Genomic DNA, 13,424 nt, shown 5'->3' with positions numbered 1-13,424 from the left:
TCTGGAGTTAAGAAGAAATCCAACAAGAAGTATGGAAAGGGAAAAAGGCCACTGAAGATTAATGAGTCTTCTGCCCCAAGCTATAAGAAGGATAAGACGAAAGAAAAGTGTCATTTCTGTAAGAAAGTTGGACACTATATGAGGGACTGCTTGCAACGTAAGGCATGGTTTGAAAAGAAAGGTAAGCCTAGTGCTTTTGTATGTTCGAATTATATTTATCAAAAGTTCCTTATAATACTTGGTGGATTAATTCTGGATGTACCACTCATATTTCTAATACTATGCAAGGATTCCTTATGACCCAAACCATAAACGACAATCAAAGATTTGTATACATGCGAAATTGGGTCAAAGCATGAGTTAAAGTTGTTGGAACCTATCATTTAATTTTAAGTACTGGACATTATTTAGATTTGTTTAATACTCTTTATGTACCAGATTTATCCTGTAATTTAATAACTATATCTAAACTTGATTTAGAAGGATATTCTTTCAAATTTAGGAATGGATGTTTCAGTTTATTTAAACATAGTTGTTTAATTGGTTCTAGTGTGATTTGTGATGGATTGTATAAATTACATCTCGATAGTTTATTTGCTGAGACATTGTTGACCCTGCATCATAGTATAGGAACAAAACGTAGCATAAGTATTTAAGCCATATATCAAAAGAATGAATGCAAAGATTAGAAAAAAACGGAGTGTTACCTGATTCGGATTTTACTAGTCTTGGCATTTGTGTGGATTGCATTAAGGGAAAACAAACCACATCCACATTTAAGAAAGCTGACGCTAGAAGCACAAGACTCCTTAAACTAATACACACGGATATATGTGGTCCTTTTGACGTACCTTTTTTTAGTGGAGAAAGATATTTCATCACTTTTATAGCTGTCTTTTCAAATTATGGATATGTCTATTTATTGCGTGAGCAATCTCAATTTGTTAATATTCTAGAGGTATTCATTATTGAAATAAAGAGGCAATCAGATTGAAAGGTGAAAGTAGTATGATCAGATAGAGGTGGTGAATATTATAGTAGATATAATGAATTTGGACAATGTCCAAGTCCATTTGCTAAATTCCTAGAAAGTTGAGGTATATGTGCTCAATACACAATGCCGAGAACACCACAACAAAATAGTGTTGCAGAAAGGCGTAACTGTTATGTTAATGGATATGATTAGAAGTATGTTTATTAACTCCTCATTACCCCCATCATTGTGGATATATACATTAAAGACTACTATATATTTATTAATTAGGGTTCCTAGTAAGGTAGTTCCAAAGACTCATTTTGAACTGTGGATAGGAAGGAAACCTAGTTTGAGACACCTACATGTTTGGGGTTGCTCGACAGAAGTCAGGATTTATAATCCACATGAGAAGAAACTAGCTTCAAGAACAATTGGATTTTTTATTGGTTATCCAAAAAAATCTAAAGGGTATAATTTTTATTGTCCTAGCCATAGTATGAGAATAGGTAAAACTGGAAATGTGAGATTCATTGAGAATGGTGAAACTAGTGGGAGTGTTAAACAATGTAAAGTGGATATTCAAGAAGTTAGGGTAAAGGTCCCTATGCCAATGACTTCTATTAAGGTTATGGTTCCTATAGTTGTTAGACATTCTGATAACAATCAAGAACAACAAATAATTGAGCAAATACTTCCTAATAATGTAGCAGTCAATGAACCTGTAATGGATGAGCCACATGAAGTAGTAAATGAACAATAAAAGGGGACAATAAGAAAATCTCAAAGACAAAGAAGATCTGCCATTACTAATGATTATGTGGTTTATCTTCAACAGTCAGAATTTGACTTGGGAATGGAAGCAAATCCATATTCGTTTTCACAAGCCCTTCAAAGTGATAATTCTGCAAAGTGGTTAGACGCCATGAAAGAAGAGCTAAAATCAATGGAATACAATGAAGTATGGGATCTAATAATATTGCTTGAAGGTTGTAGAAAAGTTGGGTGTAAATGGGTCTTTAAGACCAAGCGCGACTCTAATGGCAATATTGAACAGTAAAAGGCCAGACTTGTTGCCAAAGGTTTTACTCAAAAAGATGGTGTTGATTACAACGAGACTTTTTCGCTGGTTTCCTCAAAGGACTTGTTTAGAATTATTATGACAATGGTAGCCCATTATGATCTGGAGCTTTATCAAATGGATGTGAAACTGCCTTTCTAAATGCAAATTTAGAAGAAGTGTACATGGAACAACCTGATGGGTTTCTAATTGAAGGGAAGGAACACATGGTCTGTAAATTAAACAGATAAATATATGGACTGAAACAAGCTTCCAGGCAGTGGTACCTCAAGTTTCATAATATCATTACCACTTTCGGATTTAAGAAAAACACTGTTGATTGATGTATATATCTAAAGGTCAGTAGGAGCGCATTTGTAATGCTAGTCATGTATGTTGATGACATCTTGCTTACTATTAATAATCTTGGCATGATGTATGAAACCAAGAAGTTTCTCTCTAAGAACTTTGAGATGAAGGATATGGGTGAAGCATCCTATGGGATTGGAATTGAAATTATTCGTGATAGATCACAAGGATTGTTGGGATTGTCTTAGAAAGCTTATATCAACAAAGTTCTGGGGAGATACAACATGGATCAGTGCTATGTGAGTCCAGATCCAATTCATAAAGGTGATAAGTTGAGCCTAAAGCAATGCCCATAGATTGAATTAGAATGCCAGCAAATGGAGCATATTCCTTATGCATCTGTTGTCGGAAGTTTAATGTATGCTCACACATGTACCAGATCAGACATTAGTTTTGCGGTTGGCTTGCTGGGTAGATATTAGAGTAATCCTGAAATGGACCATTGGCGAGCTGCAAAGAAAGTGTTGAGATATTTACAAAGGACGAAAGATCATATGCTTACATATAGGAGATCCAATTATCTCAAGATAATTGGATATTCAGATTTAGATTTCGTTGGTTGTGTAGACACAAGGAAATCCACATTTGGGTATGTATTTCTGTTAGTAGGAGGAGCAGTTTTGTGGAAAAGTGCGAAGCAGTCTGTCATTGCTGCTTGCACTATGGAGGTTAAGTTTGTGGCATGCTTTGAGGCCACAGTTTAGGGATTATGGCTACAAAATTTTATTTTAGGGCTTGGGATTGTCGATAGTATTGCCAAGCTACTAAAAATTTTGTGATAAGGCCACAACAGTTTTCTTCTCTAAAAATGAAAAATATTCAAAGGGTGCTAAACGTAGGGAATTGAAATATTTTGTCGTTAAAGAAGAAGTTTGGAAATAGATAGTGACTATTGAGCATATTAGCACAAATTTTATAATAACGGATCCGCTGACTAAAGGGCTATCACCTAAGACCTATACTAAGCACATTGAGAGCATGGGTATTATTGCTTGTCATGACTAATTTATGATGTGTTTTCTGTGTTTCTTGATTTACATTATACTCCTCATGTTTCAGATACTCTGAGCTCTTGATGTGTTGTTTCTGATTCATATAAATTATTTTGTTATGTGTTTCTTTATATTATGTTGTTTGGTATACATGAATGATAAATATGACAAAATTTGTCCTTGATAATGACATTATTGTTAGACCATTAAGAATCATTATAGATTGTTCTGAGTATAGAATTTGTAACGTGATACATGGAAAATGATTGTGTTGATTCAATGACATATGACTGTCATGATCCTTATGGGTTCTTGCTCAATAATGTTTATATGCTGACCATTTTAAGATATGGCCTTTGGCTAATACATATTGTGTACACAATATGTAATATTTCTTAAATATAAACTAATTTAGTATTACATGGACCAAGTGGGAGAATGTTAGAAATATTTTACACTTTACATAAGTTGGTCCTTGTATTAAGGTTGTTTTTGAAATAATTAAATTGGCTAAGGGGCATGATGGTCATTTACCTTTGATGGAGAGGTTACTGCAGTTAATAAAGTAACTGTGGTTTGGGAGTTAATAAAATTGTTGTATATAAAGGGGTCCTCTCTCCGTTCCTATGTACGTTATTTTCTTTTTCCATCAAAAGGAATTGAAGGAAACAACTAACAGACAGTAAGGGAATAAAAGGGAGAGATACTGCTGTAGACGTAAAAATCTACCCATACAGAAAGAGGGTTTGATCCCGTGAGGTTGAGGCCACTAGTGATCTGCCGTACCTGCACACGTAAAGAAACAAACGTGAAGTGACGGAAAACACTAGGGTGGTATTTGCCGTAGGCACTCCGACGCTCAAGTCAGCGAGGCTGAAAGGCTGATTTAGTGAGGGCTAGGAAATAGAGAGGTTACCAGAAGTCTAGTCGGGGACTGTGACTACGGCTGTGATATGAAGTTCTCAAGCTAGAACTCCGGGGTCTGTAGGTGTAGTATAATCTGCCTTGTGAGAGGGCTGGCCTCTTTTTAAATAGTGACTGTCTGGTCTCCCAACCCTGGTGGGATTGGGAGTTCTCATAGTAATCTGTTCCCTTTCGGGATAAATCCTCTGGTCCCATTATCTTGGCGTGAAGAAGAGTCCAGGTATGACTCTCACGGACCTTGGAGGAGTTGAGGTTGTAGTGGGCTACCTTACCTGTGCTCGGATAGGAATGTGATCTGTGGGTGATCAACGGGCTCTGGATTCGTTCATAGATCCAAGAAGTGAACTAGGACTAGGAGGCTTGTGTCCGGCTGATTTGGGCCGACTGTACTTCGTATCAAATGGGCCTAATCCGGTGAGTTTTGGATTGGGTCGCATAGGGATTGGGCCTGGTATTTTCCTCATTGTTAGACCCGTTTTCCCATTTGGGCCATTGACGATTTTTAGCCCTAACAATTGCCTTCTTTCACAATTCCATAAAGAGATTACTCATGGATTCAGGTACGTATTACTCTTTTCTTAAACGGAGAAAATTCATCAAGTTTCAGATTTTGGGATTTATGTTTATGCAATTTTAGGGCATAGAAATATGATTATATTATTGATTTTTTGCCATTGATGAATTTGCTATTAAGTTTTACATTCCCATCTTAAGAAAGTTGTCTCCACATAATAATAATTATCTGTATATTGCAAAAAAAAATATGTTATGTTACATTAAAGGTTTAAAATGAAATAAAATACTTATCTTAACTTGTTTGGGACAATAATTAAATGTTTTATAGTTGTTATCACATCTTTTAACTTGTGAGTATATAATAACTTGCCAGCATAAACACCTTTCTTGTTGAAGCCAAAATATTTGTAACTTTTCAAGCATGTTTAAGGCTTTTTGGCATGAAACTTTTTATATTTCTGTACTATTATCATTTTGATTATTTTATTTCTCTTCTTATCTAATTGCAACAATAACTACTAAAACAATAAATTAAAATCCTAATACATACTAGTAAAACGTGCATTATAAAATAATAAATCAAAACAATAATTTTTATAACTAAACCTCTATTAAGTTATAATCTTATTATTATTATTATTATTATTATTATTATTATTATTATCATCATCATCATCATCATCATCATCATCATCATCATCATCATCATAAAAGAAGGTTATAACTATATAATTTTATTTTTATTTTTATGATTGAGGTATCCGGATCAGCTTGTGTGTACAAATAGAAAATAATGCCCATTGAACATCCTACAATTTGAATGTTTCAAAATAAGCTACAAATGTAATAAGTGATCCCAAGGTGGTTCAAACCCAAGAAGTCAATGAAAAGAGCAAAATTTCTTGACTGTCAGGCTAACTCCTTGGAGTTTACTAGACTTGTATATTGTTGACTATTAATTCACATGATTTTAAGTTTATTTTCACGTTTTAAACAAAATCTTAACATTTTAAAACATTATGAAAATTAGGATGACTGATACGGGTGTAGAGGGAATTTCGGGTAAATAGAAGTGTAAATCCACAAGGGAATGAGTTGCAACCGGCCGTGACTCTAGAACTAGATAAAAAAACAAAAAAAAAAAAAAAGATTTGTTTGGATTTGGGAACCAAAGAAGAAGAGATGCTGTTTGAGTTTTGAGTTTCATCCAAACAACCTCCAACTCTAATCAAAAGTTTATAATTTCATCCCCCAAATGTCCCTTTGAAACCCACCCCTTCTCGCTTTCTGATTGGATGGGAACACTCGCCACCTCCTCTTTCACTCTCCATTCACTCACACTTCACCTCTTCAACCTCAAAAACTCCTTTTCTTCTTCTTCTTCCTCTTCTTCTTCATCTCCGACCAGACGTCTTTCTTAGAAGATGATACAACACTAAAGGAGTTTAGACCACTTCCAAGCAACTTTGAAGAAGTGATGAGAAAGCAGACAGTGCAGCAGGAAACAAATGCCCCCAACGCTAAAGGAGCATCAAGGGTGCTCTTAAACAGAGTACAAAGACAGAAACTGTAAGATAATAGAACACCTTAATTACAAATCTGCAGCAACAGATGGTGTTTGTCAAATGGGTGGGTGATATTATAGAAAAAAGAAAGGCCACTACAACTTTCCAAATCCTTCAAAATAAAGAAAAAACAGAGTCGTTGAATGTCAACTCAAATTATTATTCTCAAGCTTGGAAGAGTACATATAAGCAGAATAAGAGGCAGAGAATCTACTAATTCATCATAACAACCAACGTGAATACAGTTTCAAACCTGGAAAATAAAAGGGCTTGCAATGATGCGGATTGCCCATTTAACAAATTGAGCTACACCAACATCAACAGTTCCATCTTTTGAAATCACAAATTTCCTTACGATCCAGTACCCTAAAGCAGCTCCTGTAAGTACAATTCCAACTAGTAGGAATATAGAGACCTGTAAGAAAAAAGGTACAGTAGTTAAATAATAGGTTCACTTGCAAGGAGCAAAGAAAACATAAAAAGGAGACAACTTTGGCAAGCACATGAAAGTGAGAACGCAGTTGCACGCAGAAAAATACAAAAAGGAATTCCCAAACTTTCCAACGGAGTGTCTTTTACTAAAATTGTCCCAAACATTTCTCAAAGAAAGGAAAATGACTCCCATAGTTTGAAATTTCAGTTTCTTAAATAATACTAATAAAAAAACCTAGTTTGATAGTCAGACTTTTAGTAAATGAAGATGCATATTAAAAATTAAACTAAATGTGCCTCTCAGATAAAAGATAACGGTAGAAAAATGCTACTCAAAGAGGCCTAAATCATCCATAATGCGACTTACTTCAAACGTCTTGACTGGAAAATGAAACCATATTGCGTGATTTGTTTGCCTTTAGTTTGTTCTATATGCCTTCTACATTTCTCCCTTCTTATCTGTGAAAAAATTGTCTAAAGTTACAAAAGCTCATTGCAGGAAACAAATTTCCATCAAATGATTCCTGAAGTGAAAACCCTATTGCAGATGACTTATGAGAAAATGCGAGTTGATTGAGATATAAAGTAATATGTATTTAAGCATCACCACCAAACAACACTCGAAACCAAAAAAAAAAAAAAAAAAAAAACCTAATCAGAGCATGTAAAGAAGTTGAACAACGGTTACACATAGGTAATGGCTAAAAAATAACAACTTACCGGATTGTGCATCTCCTCACTTAGTCCAAAATTGACAAGAATCGAATTCACCAGCACTGAGAATTGATGTAAAAGAAAAGATCCAGCACCAAGCTGAAAGCGAAATTAATAGTGACATTCATGTGCATTAAAAATTTAATTAAACAGAAAGGTTGAAGAATGAGCACTCACCACTGATCCACATATAGTAAGATACAAGACATTCTTCCTTCCAGTCAGCAACAGTTTCATTCCCTACATCACAAGACATAATTAAGAAAGAAAATAGAATTGAGAACAAGCTAAGAGGAAGGATACATCTTACATATAACAGGAAGTAGGGAATACATGTAATCTAAATAGATGGATTGTGAATAAGTAAAGCAATGCAAAAAAGTTTTCTGAAGCTAGAGTGGGGAAGCAAAGAGGAATTGGCTTCCATTATTTGCAACTCTTAACTTCATTTCCAACCATGCATACTTCCCTTCCAGTAACTCTTCCTATAGATCAGTCTGGCATAAAAGATATAACAAGGAGTAAACTAAAGCGACAGCATAAAAGACTCTGACTACCTGAAAGAGAAGGATTGTAATGAGAAGAAAAACTCCTATAGCCATTAAACTGCTATAGTAAAAAGGAACCCAGTTGCTGACAATTGGTGCTAACAGCAGCAGAATAAATCCAGCCGCTAGAAAAAGGAGACGCCATCTCTGAAAATCTGCACAAACAGCAAAGATGTGTTACCACCATTAAAGAAAACATGTTTGCGACATGGTAGGAAATTAAATGAGTAATAAGAGGAAGAAGAGAGAATGCCGCACTTTCTTCAACCGCAACTGAAACAGAACATGAGACTCTACCAACAAACTTCACATCAATGTATCTCTCCTCATATGGAGACATGACAGAGCTCCAAACTTCCCCCTTCTGAATAGCTTTCCACTCATCCTTTTCACACTGACATAATGCAAGGGAAGCATTCCTGCATACACTTTATCAGTCAAATATAGCCTTCCACGACCTTCACTGAATTTGGATGTTTTCTATCTTGTTTCCAAGAAAAGTACAATATGTCACTTACCGGTGAAAGCAAACCTGCATTTTACTAGGTAATCTCTCAGGGATTGTCACAGAAGGTGCCAAAGTGACCCGAAAGGAATTAGCATAACTCCCAAGTTTCAACCTTGAGTATCCGGAAACCTGAACTCTTTCGCATGATATAACATCTTTGGACCCAGGAACACCGGCAAGGGGATATGGGGTGACATCTACTGCAGGATTCTCTATGTCAACACCTGTAAAATCATAAATGCCAACAATATTTCCAAATACATAAACAGAACACACCCAAAAAATGCCAACCAAACAGCGAGAAAGATAGAGAACCTCAGGAACAAGAGAAAATAAACGGAAGAAAAAGAGAGGAGGAGGCGTACCTTTGAACGGGGTCACACGGTATGCACATGATAAATGAAGAATCATAGACAAAGTGAAACAAAGAGAGGAAGAGAAACCAGGCGCGACCATGAGTTTTCTCTCTCTGTCTCCGTGAATGTGTTCGTGAAGAGAATGAACCCACGAAGACAGGCGTGAGAATGATACCTGGTAATGGAAATAAATATGAATGAAATGAAGTGAGGCCCGTTCTCCCTCGCTTCCTTACTATTAGAATGTAGTGTGGTGTGTATTTCGCGCGTTGCGTTGAGGCTAAGCAATTCAGGCGCAAGGTTCTAATATTTACCCACACTAGGGCTATTAGTATCCTATCATACAATTTGATATGGTGGTCAATAATATGTATTAGAGAATATATCTTAAACATTTTGATATGTTGATATGCATTCTACGATACGATATATATCAATTTATATCCTTAAAAATATCGATACAAATCGATATGACTTTATTAATTTGGGCCGAAAGCCCCCCCCAAAAAAAAAAAATTGAGTCAGGTTGAAATAGATCTAGTCGGATACGGGCCACCCCAGTCAATTCACTAAAACCCGTCCAAATTTACCCTTCCCTAATTTTTACCCTAGCTAGATTCACTTCTGGTCAAAGAGCAAATGCGTCTCTTGGTCCCCACTCCTCAGCAATTAAACCAATTAAGCTGGACATAACCAGAGTTCTGGACGAATTGATTCAAGTAAATTAAGCCACTCTTTTTCTCTTTTCATTACAAATTTAATCCCCTTTTTGTTAAAGACTTTACATGTGCATTTGGATTATATAATGTTTTATTATCTTAATAATAAGATTACCAGAAAGATAGATTACATTGTAGATTATTGGGTTTAAATTATTATTGTGTTTGGTTCAATTGGGATGTATTAATAATTAATATGCTTGGTTAATAATAATAACAGATATCCTAAATACCCTTTTATTAGAATGTCCTTTGGATGCTTACTTGTATTACTAATTAATATGTTAGTTTGGTTGTAATAATAGGTGTCTTGATTACATTTTACAAAAATAAGAAGTTAGTGTATATTTCTTGCCTAAACATTCAACACCTCACCCTAAACCGAATCTAAACCTTTTTCTTTCCTATACCCTAAACCAGGAACACTAAACAAATTTTTTTAACGTAACTCTGTTATGGAAACAAATATAGTTCCCATCAACTAATTTAAAACTATGATTTGTCTACTGCCCCAAATTATAGTTCCTACAGTATGTTTATCTCTACTTCAGTCCAATTGAAGCCCTTTTTTTGTTCAAGAAAAAAGAAAATTTGTGTCTTTTTTTGTTTACACCATTGTTGAAATTCAGATGCAAGTTTCCATATTCGAGGAATTTTGTTGTCTTTGTTATGTTCTGCTGAACCCAAAGTATGGGTGACAATTGTTGGTAAAATTGTAAGATCACCTATTATCGAGTACCTATGCATTTATATTATGCTGAATCCAGGCAATGTACCAATAAATAAAGTACAAGTAGAATAATACTGCTCTTTAAATTTATGAACCAATAATAATACATAATTTCACACATTCTAAAGTGAACTCAATCTCCACAATTTTTAAAGTGAACTCAATCTGACATCCGCCAATACAAAGTACGCAATACTTAATACACAATACTCATACATAAATTAATCAAATGTAGCTTAAGCTACTCAACTCCACACAATAGTTTGTCACGAAAGGCTGTAAATTCTCTAATGCTAAACGAATCTTGCATCATCTGTTGAGAATAAAAATTAACAACAACAATAACCTAGTTATTTTAATTGAAGAGACAAGACACTTTTTTTCAGGACCCTTTATCTACGACCCAATAAACAATTGACCCCCCATCAATTAAAGGATTGCAGTACTTACAAAGTAAGGATACCCGTCATGAATTGAAAAATCTTTTGGGGCAGCTTCCACAGACTTGGTTATGTAATAAAGTAAGAAATATCTGCAACCCATGTCATTCCGTTGTTGAGGGACTTGGTGAATGCATTTTTTTGTCAAAACAAATACATGAAATACTAAACATATCAATCATTATTTACCATCAACCAACACAATAGATTGTTTTATCACCTTAGGCACTAGCAAAGGTATTTTATCAACCAATGCTGAATGCTTAGGCATTGTTCCCAATTCATAAATATCCCTCACAAACTTGCAAAGAATTAAAATTCAACAATTTCAAATCCATTCTAGTTCCACATCCCCAACAACACAGTTTCATCATGTTCTCAAATGTGCATGCAAATTATTATGAAAGTTTACCATTGAATCAGAGGTTGCAGCCTCATTCCGTTATTCGATTCAAGCGAATCAAGCAACATCATGCATCAAGTTTTAATTTCTAAGTTCACATCTCCATCAAAGTTGCACAAAATCAGTAAACTACAATGATCCCTATTAACATTATTGACTCATATTATCAACTTCAAGTCTTAATCATAACATATCAACCCATGTCCGAGTTTGGTAAGTAAAAATCAAATGCATACAGACACAAAATCTTCACTTACTAGAGGACTATAGGAATACAAACATATTTTCTTGAGAATATGTCCTGTTTCCCAATCCATTTTAGCACCTTCCCTTTGTAAATTTCTTTTGTGTAAATAAAAAACCACATGGAGTCCAACCATGTGAAATTTCATAAGTTGTCTCCTTTAAAACTCTTCCACAATTTATTGCAGAACACAAATATGGTAGTCAGACATCTAAGGTAAACAAATTATGTAAATATGGCCTGAAACATTTGAATTGTGCAATAGTTTCGCACCCCATGTGGAAGTCAAACATACTGCTGCTCAACCAAACAAACCCCCCCCCCCCCCCCCCCCCCCCTCTCCTTCTTCTATTTGCCAATCGCCTACTTGACATTCGTTGATTTGTGGCATTTACATATGACCATCATTCATTTACATTAGCAAAAAATTATAATCATCTTTCATAACAGAGTTCATTGGTAAATTTAGGAGTTGCAATAAAACCTTTGCATTTGCTGCCTTTTAAGGCTGAAAGGCTCTCCTGACATTCTTCATCTACTGAATGACTAGTCCTACCTTTATCTTGACATCAATCAATTATGAGCTATTCGTACAAACTGTCTGGCTCTCTTAACATTGTTCGTAAACTTATGCACTTTCGATCATCACTGTCAGGTAACGTCATGGTCCTTCCATCTTTCCTGCAAATCAACCCACAAAACAAAGCACATCAAAGAGGCAAAGAAAACAAATATTAGAGAACTGACACTTTATAAATTCTAGTATACCTTTATCGTTCTTTCGTGGTGAACTAAATGTCAATTTGCAAAAGTAAATCAAAATACATACTTTACCATACTAAGGCAACACAAATTAGGTACATAGACATCCACACATCATTTAATACATTATTACCAAAGTTGAGAGTTTTTTTACATTCCATATTAGTGATCACTACCTTCCCGTACTAACTGCAAACATAGGGCATTACCATGTAATTACTAAACAGCCATGGTTTTGACAAAAAAATAACAAAAGTCACCACGTTGTATGCAATTAGAATATAGGCAAAATACAAATACGGGACCACAACCTCTAAGTCATCTTACTAATAATGTATTGCCCATTTTGGGTGATGAAGATGGAGAAAGTGAAGAGGAAGATGCGTTGCCCATTTTGCATGATAATAATAACAATAGTGGAGATATAGATATTGACATTGATCTTTGGAATGATATGAATGGTTGAGAGGAAATGATATAGATTCTTAATTTTGTGATTAATTTTGATTATATAATACCATAATTTAAAGCCAATAATATCAAAAAATTTGTTAATTAATCTTGGGGATGATATTAATTCTTAGAAAATTTTTATTATTTATTTTTTTTTTTTTTGAAAAAGGCGTATGATGCATGATTCAAAAAATTAGGTTTTCAATACACGATTTGACAACCATGACCCATACTGTTCATACACATAAATTAATTAATTTGAAATTTAAATAATAATATCGTATATCAAATAGTAAAAGAATTATATATATAATTTTTTTATAGTTTTTGTCAGAAAAGAGAGGGCAAGAGACGCAGTTTGAAGAAAGTTGGAGTATGCCTGAAAGATATATTTGAGAGGGCAAGAGAGACAACAGAAACGTCTGAGTATGCCCGAGAGATATCTTTATATGAATTAATTTGTATTGTATTGAATTAGTTTGAATTGTGATTACATCACCTATTTATACAAAAGTTTAGTTATACAATAAGGAAACAAAATAATGTAATTACACTCATTCAAAAGAATTGATTGATTGAGTGATTGGCGTAATCTTAGTGATTAGCCATAATCATGACATTCATATTTCATCACTCCCTCCCAAGCTTATATTTTATATAAGTCATAAACTCTAAGCTTGCATAGTGGATGTGAATATTGTCCGCCCTTAGATATG

The 13,424-nt window shown here is 34.6% G+C and overlaps 1 protein-coding gene across 1 annotated transcript; it reads right to left on the bottom strand.

The window, feature by feature from the left end:
* Positions 1–6,482: 6,482 nt before the first annotated feature.
* On the bottom strand, positions 6,483–9,144 carry LOC116130531. Its single transcript, XM_031416265.1, has 7 exons — positions 8,967–9,144; positions 8,612–8,825; positions 8,352–8,512; positions 8,103–8,248; positions 7,723–7,785; positions 7,552–7,644; positions 6,483–6,814 (listed from the first exon to the last, which is right to left on the bottom strand). The coding sequence occupies exons 1-7, from the start codon at positions 9,055–9,057 to the stop codon at positions 6,647–6,649; spliced, it is 936 nt and encodes a 311-aa protein (XP_031272125.1). The 5' UTR covers positions 9,058–9,144; the 3' UTR covers positions 6,483–6,646.
* Positions 9,145–13,424: the final 4,280 nt, after the last annotated feature.

Source organism: Pistacia vera, unplaced genomic scaffold, assembly GCF_008641045.1.
Source record: "Pistacia vera cultivar Batoury unplaced genomic scaffold, PisVer_v2 Contig222, whole genome shotgun sequence".
Taxonomy (NCBI): domain Eukaryota; kingdom Viridiplantae; phylum Streptophyta; class Magnoliopsida; order Sapindales; family Anacardiaceae; genus Pistacia; species Pistacia vera.
The sequence above is the reverse complement of the archived record's forward strand: the minus strand, read 5'-3'. Positions and strand labels throughout refer to the sequence as shown.

Coding starts and splice junctions, on each gene's coding strand:
- LOC116130531 (XM_031416265.1), bottom strand. CDS start 9,057: ATGGTCGCGCCTGGTTTCTCTTCCTCTCTTTGTTTCACTTTGTCTATG. Junction 8,826..8,966: donor CCGTGTGACCCCGTTCAAAG/GTACGCCTCCTC, acceptor ATGATTTTACAG/GTGTTGACATAGAGAATCCT. Junction 8,513..8,611: donor ATGCAGGTTTGCTTTCACCG/GTAAGTGACATA, acceptor AAGTGTATGCAG/GAATGCTTCCCTTGCATTAT.